Genomic DNA, 12,159 nt, shown 5'->3' with positions numbered 1-12,159 from the left:
TCAAAAAGCTACRTTACAAGCATAAACACCTCAAAACAAAAGTTAATAAAAGAAAGAACCGAGAACGCTACTAGAGTGACACGATACAGGTGCTGTATTATTAAACGTCTCACAATGGTATTAGGACATGAGTCAGAGAGCCTGGTGCCATGAACATATTGCAAAGAAGAACAGTAGCTGTTATCACCTGCTACAGAGATGCACGGAACACAACGCTGGGAGCTCAACTGCTGACTGATCGGAAGCAGGTTTTTTTGTTTTCAAGTCAGCAAGCTAAGTTCACACCTGGTGCAAACGTGCCCAACTCAACTGAAAGCAATGGAGCTGCAGCATCTTCAGCAAGGCACTCGTACTGCACCAGAAAGTACTATGGGCTTTGCTCTGTGCAGTCTTGCAGCTTGTTTATGACCATAATGGACTGGGGAATTCCAATACGGTAGGATTTTGAACTCGCTTTCTGCAGGTGTGGCGACTTGAATCTGGCCCTACAATTGTTGCAGTGTTCAACATCATCACAAAAAAGTTTGCTGTAGACCAAAGGCAGGGAGCCATGAGCACATGGGAATGGCTGGTCACCCCTTTCGCCCCTTTTTCCCCCTCCCTCTCATAACTGTAGACCACAGCTGAGGATGCTGAAGAAAAATTATGTTCTAAGCTGACCTATGCTTTCTATGCTTTTGTGACCTTTATTGCCCAAGCCCAACAGGCAAAGTGTGGACTCAAATCCCAAGCCAAACTTACTTGTGCTTCTTGTAATTAAAAGTCTATTGGTGCTGCACAAAAGAAATTTAAAAAGCAGGTTTCATTTGGGCTAGAAACACATAAATAAATAATTTTACTTTCCTTGCTCAATGCCGTAACACAGTCTAAGGAGATACAACAGGGGGATCGTGTCCTCCAAGCTTCACACATTTGGAATTGTCAACAGAAGGAAACAGAGAAAAGAACAGCGTAAGCAGAGCCCATGCATAAAATCAAACATGGGATTTAACTCACTGACACACACTGGTGAACTAGTGGACAACTAATACCAAGAACTAGCATAAAACCCACTCAGGATGCCTGCTCAAAGGGAAAGGCAGCTAGGCTACTTCAGCTCTCATCCATCCCAGCAATCCAAGAGAGTTTGTTTCATCGGCAAGCCACTAATAGAGCAGAAAACGCTCTGCTTGRAGAGCGCAGGAGCACGTTTCGTGTGTGTTTACACATAAAACGCGCGCTGCGCCGTGCCAACGGGCCACCCTGCGCAAGCCAAGCGTACACAAGGCACACAAGACACAAATAAATACTCGTGAGTCACCGATAACCACCCTGCAAATTACACAGCCTTACAAAATATCGCTACTTGGGATAATTCACGCAAATGAATACAAAATACACATGTACAGGGCTCTCATTAATGCAAATAGAAGCTGTTTCCTTTCACCAGCACCCAATGCCCTCATTTAAAGAAATGAGGATTTTTATTAAAAAATAATAATAACATAATGTCTCCATCACTGTGGGTCACTCCAAAAAAAGTGAGCCACAAAAGATCAAACCAGATTATGGGGCACAAAGCAAGGAAACATATCGAAAAGGGGCACGGGAGAGGGAAGGTAGAGGCTGCAGGTTCTGGAAAGTTCTAAATGGCCCCAGCAGCAGACCCTGCGGTGGGACCAGGCACACATCAACCCCATCACAGAAACACCTAGGGACAAGATCAACCTCAGCCTAAGCCCAACCTCAGCCCAAGCGCATCCTCAGCACCCTGCCCAGAACTGRGCAAACGCTGCCCGCTTGTGTTGCCGCCACCAAGGCTTAACGGCCGCTCCCCAGCTCCATCTTCCCCCTCGGATGCGAGAGCCATCTTCGCAGCACTTGCGATAACACATTGCAGCAATAACATGCAATTATCCTCAAAAACAAAGCAGGAGCTGAAGATAAAAATAACAAACCGCTAGCACACTTACCAGCTGGGGGAAAGAGGCGAGACAAAGCCGGTCACAGCCAGGCATAGCCAGCCACCATCTTGAGGCAACAGTAACCGGTCCTGCCTGGCATGATGGCCAGCACACAAGGTCCAAGACACAGACCTTGCTAAGCTGAATCAAGACAAACTGAACCAAASCACCCCAAGATGGTGGTTCAGGAGCACCCCCACCCAGGTGGCTTCTATGAAGTCATTTGGGAGGCAGGAGCTGCCCCCCAACACACGGCACCTGGCAGCGATGAGGCCCCACACAGCTGGACCCAGTAACTGAGTCCTGGGTCATCATGGACTCTCTGACTCAGGTTCAAGACACTTCTTAGCTTTTCTTCTCATCCTTTGTTCCATTTATTCTTTTTTATTTTATTATTTATTTATTTATTTTAGTCAGTTACTCACAGTGGACACTCAGTATTCCTAAAAACAGTGTCTTTTGCACTATTTGCAAGCTTTAACCACAATGACTCCTRAAAACAATTTAGAATGGGGCCAAATATATATATTTCCAAGGAGAGGGGCCTTTGAAACTGGTCACAGTGTTGGTTTAAAATCTGGAGTGGTGGACCACAAATACATGAAGTGTGACCCCTGAGAAAGGAAATCATAGCCATGTTGCAGTTCTTTGATGGCCTCACGGCTCTTTCGGGTAAATTCAGCTGGTGTGTCAGAAGTTGACATCTCTGTTTTCTACAGGGAAGACTGCTTCAGAGCTGCACGTCTTCAAGGAGGGCCCCTGCTCAATGGAATTGGCCAAATCAGATTAAAAACCCAGTATCTGTGATGAAGGCTGCGAGCTGCCTGCTCGGAGAAGCTCCACTGATGTGAACCAGAAGCTCCTTGCATGTGGTCAGGCCCTAAATTTGATACTGGAATTTAAAAACAAATTAAGACTCCCATGTAATATTGACTTTTTTTTTCTTTCCCAGAGTAAAAGATTTTACAGCATGGAATGTTATATACAGTGGTTACATGAGTCCAAGTAATTGTACCAATTATATAATTTGATATAATTGCACTAATTACATAAACACATAATAATGAAATATAAGTTATTCCAAGAGCTAAACTGGAAGAACATTAAAGAACCTAATTCTGCTCCCACTTATTCTAGTACAAATCAGAAACAATTCCCCTGAAATCAATGAAGTTACCCAAATAAAATTGGCCCCCATCACTATGAGAATCCAAGTAAATCCAACTTTTGGTTCAAGGGTATTGACTGTGCAAGCAAATGAAAGCTACCGTGGTATTTTGCACTGAGGGAAATTGCTAATTCCTGGCCAAATTCCAGCATAAGCAAGGAGATTCTCCCTGCATTTATGACCGGGTTAGGTGCCTTTTCTTCTTCTGATCTCTCATGCAGTATCAGCGGCTTTTGCTAAATCGTTTAGCTGTTAGTATTAAAGCAAAAGAGAGCTTCCTTTAGAAATACTGAAAATGACCTGGGTACAGTCATGATTTCAAGAAAGCCAAGTTCTTGTTTGTCTTCAGTTCTGCTGGTGCTACCTTGAATTAAATCTGCAGACTGATACAAGTATTAACAGAAAGGGGCTCTTAAGGAAAAAAAAAAAAAAAATCGTGACCCATTTTGCAAAATGTTCCTCAACCCTTCAGACTATAAACCACTCCAGACAAAAATTATTACAAAGAGGGATTCATTCAGTTAGGGGGTTATCTCTTATCCTATGGCAAGGGGAATGCAGTATTTAATTTCAGTTACTGACTTCATCTCGCACAAGTAACGAAGCAAAAGCAGGTGAGACCTGGCAATTTTGGAGCAGGTGTCTATTATGTGCGGAAATACATGATGTATGCAGAGCTAATCCACCATGTGCTCTGTTGCACCACATCGTGACAGTCACTCCTTTCACACAGTCCTCATTAACACCAGTGGGAGTTCCAGGCACAGGGACGTGGTTTTTGCTTGTGTTAGAATATTTTAAAGGACGACGAATTTCTAGCCTAGGAGCTTCAATCTACCCCTATTTCTAGGGTGAAGGAATGCAGTAATTTTGCATTTACAGAACCAAATTCAAAACCTCTCACAATTGCTTAAATGACATTTAACCTAAAGGGGGTCTGGACCCTTCCCGCACTGCATTTTAAACCCAGCACCCAGGCTAGTGTAAGGGAATGAAACTGGACCCTCGGCTTTCTAAAGATGGGAATAAGAGACAGRAAAATGCAGGCCAAAGCTTTCAAAAAGCAACCATCAAATTTGGGCATCTCATTTTTCAGTTTGCCTAATTTCAGATATGTAGGAGGTGGARGTTGCAAAAAGTGGAGTTCCCACAGCCTTCCCCCTGCAAAAAAATCTAGCAAGAATGGTAAACTTGTCACATCTCTGAAAAATCAAGCCCAAATTGGGCCCTCCTCATTAAATACCTTTTTTATTTCATTTTATTTTATTTTAGCCTTAGAAATCTGTATGACAGGTTGTTATCAGCACCAGGCCTCACGAATACTTGGCTTTCAGCAGCGTGTTCATACCAGCAAACAATTCCACGCTTGAGAGAGCTCAGAGCATGTTCTGCTCATCTCTTTTCCGGGAACTGTTTTGTATAAAAGAACAGGATCTGGGAACCTTGCTCCCCAGACGATGCTCCTCTTYGCATTTTACATTTCCACCCCATGAAACTCAGTGTCATAGGTTCAACTGGCACAGCAGGGGAGGAAAACTGCGAGCAGTGCCCCTCTTTACTACCCCCAAATCCGCCCTGAAAAAAATCTCTAGCTTTAAGGGAAGTGTGAGCATGGATTTCCTAGGGGAATTAAGCCTTGCAAATTTATCATAATGGAAGGGAAGGGCACATTAGCTGCTTGTTGGCCCTTTCTGTGCACCCTGGAGGAACAGCGGGCACTTTTCCCCTCCAGAATGAGCCAGACGAGGGCTATCTGGGCCCTGCTCCCTTCCCCTGGCGCCCCTCGCCCAGCCTGTGCCTCGCCCGGGCCCTCTGTGCCCCTCTCCAAGGTACCGTGCTCGATCCGTGGGGTAACGGAGGGGTCCTAGTGCCTGCACAAGGCTCGGATTTGACTCCAGAAACCAGGCTGCCCTCAACTAGGAACAAAACCTAGCCAGGCCCAAAGGCCAGGGCCTTGGCTTTCGGATAGAAAGGCTTCTGAAAGTCTACTTTTTAAGAATGTGGCCCATTCGCATTTATGAAGACAGGGTCCTATTATGTCAATACACGCCTACAGGCAGGTGTATTTGTCACCTATTTTAAAGGGAATTTATTGAACCCATCAATAACAAAGTTGAGCCATGTGGTAGCCATGCCGCCACACCGCCTGGCTGAGGAAGTAAGGCTGATTGAGAAAAGATAGGAGARCAATCTGCTGGGAAATGGAATAGGAGGGCTGAGCAGTGGGTTTGACCATACACGTGTGGTTAGAGGTGGTGAGAAAGCTATAAAACATTCCCTGGAATTTGGTCTCGGGACAACGTTCTGAGCAGCAGCTTTTTGACACAGCAGCAAAAAATATTTCAAGAGGTTTCCTGACACAAAGCCCTTTAATCCACATGTCTTGACTTCAGGGGAGGTGTGGGCTTGAATTTGAACTGTATCAGGAACCCAGCATTGGTTGTAGTAGCTGCTGTTAGAAAAGCATTAGTTGCTTTTTCAACACTTTCCAGGTGTCAGGGCCAGGCCTAAAGTTTGCTAGGTCAGAAGTCCTTCTGTCAGCTTCCATAGCATCTAGTCAGATCTCCAAGAGGAATAATTTTGTTCTGTGAAGATCAGTGAAATGAGTATAGACATATATGTGTAGCTGACAAGAATTTCTTTTGAGCATTTGTCCAATTTTTCTTTTTTTTTTTTTTTTTGATTAGTAAAGAAGACATATTTTTACACAAGTGCCTGGTGCCAGTTAATTTAAAAATAAATGTTTGTCAAAATGAGCTTTGACGTGTTTTTCCTGGAAGTGCTTTCTCCATGATTTTTTATCTCTTCTAACAGATTAGGGAGTGATCGAGACAACAAGTTACATTCTTACATAGCAGGTGAACCAGGAACTTGCTCTGAATTACCGGCAGGTATGCGGAACATATCCCTATCCATATCTCCTTTTAGCCTCCCCTGGTGTTAAACAGCTGAGAGACCCTAAACTGATGCAGATACATATAGGCAGATGCACATATATATAGATGGAAAAAAAAGGGGGGGAAAAAAAAAGGAAGAAAGCAGAGTACAGCAGCTGAACTCTGAGACAAGGCTTTCTGCAGTGACTAATATGAGTACAGTCTAATGCGACAGTTCACCATCTGTACCCACACTCAGTGCGGAAAGCAACCAAGTTTCTCCAGATGTTACACGCTGCAGAAAAAAAAAGAGGCACACCCAGTTTTCAGTCTTTTTTATTTATTTATTTAAACTGTACACAAATGTAAAATACTTCAACAGCAAATCTAAGTGAAAATTGTTTGGTTTAAATTATTATGGAACAGAACCTAAAAGGAACTTTATTAAATAAACATAAAAATTGGATTTAAAGGATGCACATATTGTAATGTATTCTACAATAGTCATTTTTTCACTCTACGTTCCATGTGCGTATGGTATAGAAAAGACACTGAATAGAACAAACAGAATCCATTTTGTACCCTGAAATAATTGGTAGGCCTCGTGAGGGATTGCTCAGTATGACTACATGATATATGATGGCTTTGCCATCTCATAAAAATTATAACTAATATGTTGGCCTCTTTGGTTCCAAAATTTATGTATAATACATTTAACTGTATTCATTTTTTGCTGCTATAAAAATAACATTTTTTTCAAATGGCAGTTTTTTGACTAATCATGCAACTAAATCAGTGCAAACATTAAAAGCAATCATTCGCTTTAAAAAAGAAGCAAAAGATTTAATTTCAAGTATAAAAAAATATAAAAAAGTCATATCATAAGTCCAGTTTTGTCTAGTATGGGTCAACACTTTAAATTGCATAGCTCATGCGGCACCTGTTTACCTAGATAGTGAGCAAAGATAAGTGCACTATCAAGTACCACTTTTCAAGGCATTGAAATTTGCAAGTGCTATTATACGTGCATTCAAGCAGTTTGCAAGTGCTATGCTGTATCATTATTTTCTGATCTTTATGGCCATCCTTGACACCTCCTGGTAAGGAAATTGAAAGCACTCTCCTCTCTCCTCCTTCCCAAGACTTGTTAAAATGTTCCTCGCCTGTTATTAAATGCACTGCATTTTTCAGAATGTCTCCACTGTATTACTGTCATTCCTCTTTAGGGTTCATTGGTTTAGCCGTGGTAGCCTTTGTTTGTTTGTTTTTCCCCACGTGACGTGTCCTTGCTGAGTCCCCTGTTGAAGAACACAGATTGCAACTTTGATTTTTTGCTCTTAGAACAGTGAGAGATGCTAACGGTCAACACAGTCCGGAAACGACATCAAATCCCCTTTTTTTCCGAGCCACAACAGGGATAGCCATCCACGGATTGCTCGTGGTCAGTTAAAGCATCAGATAATGCCAGCCCAGCTCGTGACTTCGCAACGGTCTGACGTTGGAAACACAGCAGTTGCTTATGTATCTGTCTCCTCTCCTCTCCTTCCTCTCTCTCTCTCTCTCTCTGGTCAGTTAAAGCATCAGATAATGCCAGCCCAGCTCGTGACTTCGCAACGGTCTGACGTTGGAAACACAGCAGTTGCTTATGTATCTGTCTCCTCTCCTCTCCTTCCTCTCTTTCTCTCTCTCTCTCTCTCTGCTGTTATCACATGATTCCTTACTGGAAGTGCGGTATGAAGATGCGGGTATCTGTGATGCTTACATTTAGATAAATTTAAATTAAGAGGAAGTGATCACCTACAAAGGCAGGTGTCCTGCAGCTTCCCATTACATCTAAGAGGTGACAGTCTTCTTTTTCTTGCCTTTTGTCTCCTTAATTTCTAAGTTTGGTCGTTTTGACACCTGCGTGCAAGAATATGTCGCGTTCTCTCAGCTTGTGCTCTTGCTGTGAGCCAAGGGGGCTCACTGGGGCTCGCTTCGCTAGCAGGCGGGGAAGCAGCTGCTGAGCCCTTCACTCGTACGGGCAGGCATTTAGTTACCTCGTCACTGGTCACTGACTTCCTCTCACTGACGTCCCTTTTTCAAGCTGCCTCGTGTGTGTCTGCGTGTGTCTGAGCGCGTGTGTGTCTCTGTGTGAGTGTGAGTGCGAGTGTGCGCGCACGCTCCGTGTGTGTGTGTGTGTTTCTCTTTAAGATATTTCATAGCGTTAACTTATAAGTGGTAGAATATATAAGTGTCCAAGATCCACAAACTGCCACTGTCCTGACACCAAAGTGAAATGATTTTTTTTTTTTTTTTTTTTAAGTCAAACTTTTCCACAGTGACTTTTCAACACTGATGCCTGGATACACAGTGAAACTTCCTCCAATACCATCTAGTACGGGAATGTTCTCTCTCTCTCCCCCCCAAAAACACACCTTAAATCAAGCACAACCACATTCTTCCACAATCATATTGGGAACGTCCCTTTTCACAATGTTGTATTCATCATCAAAGTACAGCATTGACATTGTGCTAAGTTTGGTTGGAATGCAACAGGAGTTCACGGTGCCCGGGTTCAGCCCCCGCATTCGGTACTGATTCACTACCGCGGTGTGAAAAGAGGAAGCTGACCCTGGGACTCCGGCCAAGTAGGCCGGGCAGCTCCCTTCACAGTAATTCCCATAGTAACCTGATGGTGCTATGATCCAGTCATTCCACCCAATGAGTCTAAAGTCAATGTAAAACTGTTGCCTGCAACATAGATTGGTCCTGCCATCACACTCCAGACCTCTTTTCCGGATCCTGTGTTTGTTATCAGCTAAACGGGCTTGCACCACTAAAAAAGGCCGGTGGGATTCCTCCCCGGGGTCCACATAAATTGGCAGCACTGAATACTCTTCACAGCCCTCACATTGAACATCCAAGTTCAGTCTCCTTTCTCCTTTCTCAAACAGAGCCTGGATCGCCTCTGTCATGGGAAAAGTGTGCCAACCACTTCTTTTGAGATCAACTTTCTTTTCAACCACATTCCACTTGTTGCTAGTGTCCGGGTCTTGGAAATAGACTTTGACTCTTACTTTTCGCCTGCTGCCTTTCTCTAAGACATATGGAAGCAGCTTCAAGTAAAGCCACAGGCTGGCTTGAACGACAAACAAGTTCTGGTTCCCTTCATTCGAGATGAAGAAATAGAGGCGGACTCTAGATGAGGCCAGATCGTCTGCAAGATAAGGAGAGATCAGCAAGATTAAGTCAAAAAGAAAATGTATCTTTTGTGCAATTCTGGATGCAGAAACAACACTAGAACGCAGCTGATCAAAAGAGCTAAGCGGCTGTATCAGCCAGGAGGCATGCACTGAATCAGATATCCAGAATTTGCAATAGAAATGAATTGAAAAGGGACTTCCCACAGTAACGTTCATAATCGGGCTATAGTTGAATGTGTCAGATCTGCAGAAACCAGGAAAGGCTCTCCGGAATACACGATTTTCCCAGTCAGCTCTCAGGATGTTACAACGGCACCTTGAAAAGACCAGCGTTTGTACTTGCCTATCTCGCCGGTTTAAGAATAGTTTTAACTTTCAGATAACCCCTGGTTTTCACAGGGAAAGTCTCTTTAGTAACCACTGAAATGTCAATGCCAAACAACGGATTTTGTTTCCATTTTCACATATTCTTGCCTCAGTTTAACAGAGAGGATTCACAAGATCGAGGGGGAAAAAAAAACCACTCAATGACGAGCCTGCTTGCTCAACAGATTAAGCTGTCCCCCACTTAGGCTGAGGGAACAACTGCTCTTAATAATTTCAACCTTTGCATTTTGCTCTGAAAAGATAAACTTGCATAGGAGGCGATCAAGCAAAGCAGTCGCTGTCATCGTCATGTCATTACTGGCTGTTCTCAATATACTTTTCAATAACGCCAGAATTCAAAGAGTGAAATTATCCCAGGAAAGCAAATGTCACCAAATGTCTGACATAGCCCATTATTGGTAAACAAAAGAGCCTGCTGCACGAAATGCCGCAGAAATACCAGTGTCCCCGCCGGAATTTCGCACTCTAAGCCCTAACTGAGTGCGGCCGAGGTGATAAATGTGCAAGCTGGCCTGCCCAACGGAGGCTGCGACTCCGCTGCTCGCTCCGAGCCCTCCCGGCCGCTACTTCCAATTACTGCAGGAAGGGCATTTTCTCCCCTGCCCTTCTCCGTCCGACTTCTTTCCGTACGGAGCCAGAGGTGGCTCGTTCTGCCTTCCGCCTCCCTAAGAGCCTTTTTATTTCTGTCCACCTCTGAATGGGATTTTTTGCGTAGTCAGTATCCTCACTTGTGACTCTGGATGCCATTCAAAAATGCCCCCGGGGCCTGTTTGGTACTTTGTGATATTTCAGGGAGCAAAATTTGCACCGTGTCTTATGTTTTAACATCGAGTAGATTTGGAAGTGTTACAAAAGCGAGCAATTAATTGAATACCAACTGGAACTAGGAGCCTACGGCAGATCTCCTAACAACGGCCTATTATAAAGTAAGCAAACCCAAAATGCACACTCGGAAAAACCTTCCGCAYGGTAGCAAATACACCACTTCTTTATAAACTGTGATGACAGCGACAGAAAAAGAACAGTGCAGTGTTGTTGCACCAATACACGTTACTTGTGTTGTACGGGAACGTGTGCCCATAAATTTTGTATGYGACTATAATAAGCGTATGTATAATGCAACAGATCCCGTAGATACCGAGCATGTAGCTGCTTTGGGTGGGAGGGCAGATAAAGAAGATGAGTGGGCAGCGTGCAGAATAGAGAGAGATTTATTTTGTGGACAAATGATGCACAGATGCCACAGGAAGATAGAGAAATGAGCTGAGGGAGAGCCCGGCGACGGAGAGGGGAGAGGGGCAGAGGGAGCCGAGCTGCTSTGCGGAGCGGGGCCGTTAGGGCCAGATGTGCAAAGTTGGCGGCAAGCGGTGGCTGCGCGAGCGCAGGGGCAGCCGCRAGGCCGCGGGCGCACAGGGTGGCCGGGCACAGGGCGCACGCACGGGGCGGGTGACAGCAGCTACGCGCGGCCGGCAAGGCCAACGCCGCCAGCAAAAGCTAAAGCGGTGGGAAAGGGACGGGGAGGGAGGAAAGGTGAAGGACGGTCCTGGCAGGGACGCGTGCGAGGAGGCAGCTGAGCCTGCAGGGCGGCCTGGCGAGGCGACAGATGCAGGGGATGCAGCAGGATGGGATGCAGAGGGCCCGAGTGGCGCTGCGGGCGCAGCAGCCGGGTGCAGGCAGGGCCGGGGAGGCTGCGGGACAGCGGGAGCTGCCAGGTGCAGGCGCGGGGCAGGAGGGAGGGCGGGATGGGGCACGGACACACGGATGAACCAGCAGGTGCCCACAGCGGGAACAGGCAGGGATGTGCAGGGCCACAGGCAGCGGGACAGGCAGGATACCGGGCAGGGAGACAAGCAGGGGGACAGACACTGAGCAAGGAGACAGGCAGGGGGACAGGCAGGACACTGGGCAAGGGGGACAGGCAGGGGAACAGACACTGAGCAAGGAGACAGGCAAGGGGACAGGCAGGATACTGGGCAAGGAGACAGGCAGAACACTGAGCAAGGAGACAGTCAAGGGGACAGGCAGGATACCAGGCAGGGGGACAGGCAGGACACTGAGCAGGGAGACAGGCAGGGGGACAGGCAGGATACCGGGCAGGGGGACAGGCGGGATACCGGTCAGGGAAGGGAGAGGAGCCGGGCAAGGCCGGCGGGGGTCAGGCAGGGTGACAGCAGGGGCCGGGCCGGGGGACACGCAGGGGACAGGCAGGGGCCGGGCCGGGGAGTGGGGCCGGGCGGCGCCCACCTGTCTCGGCGAAGCTGATGATCTCGGAGACGGGGTCGTGGGCCGGGGGCCCGGCGCTCGCCTGCCCGTCCAGGCTGGGGATCTCCACGCGGCCGTCCTCCCGCACCTTGCCCGCGTGCAGCTTGCGCAGCGCCGTCACCATGGCCGCCTTGGGCACGGCGTGCGTGATGTTGGGCCGGTCCCGCATCTGCAGCCGGCTCAGGATGTGCCTCTTCACCGCCTCCAGGAAATCGCCGTCCACCTTGCCCGGCTCCTCGGGCCGCCGGAAGCCGCACGAGGTGCATGTGTCGTGCGGCGAGGCGGCGGGCGCCGGCGGGGTCGGCGAGCCCGCGGCGCGGAGCAGCCCGCAGGCCAGC

The 12,159-nt window shown here is 46.9% G+C and overlaps 1 protein-coding gene across 1 annotated transcript; it reads right to left on the bottom strand.

Annotated features, from left to right (window-relative positions):
* Positions 1–8,166: 8,166 nt before the first annotated feature.
* Positions 8,167–12,158, bottom strand: INHBB (inhibin subunit beta B; the record flags this gene model as incomplete). Its single annotated transcript, XM_026044460.1, has 2 exons — positions 8,167–9,186; positions 11,804–12,158. Coding segments are annotated over 2 exons (1,131 nt in total), but the record flags the coding sequence as incomplete, so codon positions are not given.
* Position 12,159: the final 1 nt, after the last annotated feature.

The sequence above is a fragment of the Nothoprocta perdicaria genome, unplaced genomic scaffold (assembly GCF_003342845.1).
Source record: "Nothoprocta perdicaria isolate Ctin4 unplaced genomic scaffold, notPer1 scaffold_0, whole genome shotgun sequence".
Lineage (NCBI taxonomy): Eukaryota > Metazoa > Chordata > Aves > Tinamiformes > Tinamidae > Nothoprocta > Nothoprocta perdicaria.
This window is presented reverse-complemented; position numbering and strand designations above follow the sequence as displayed.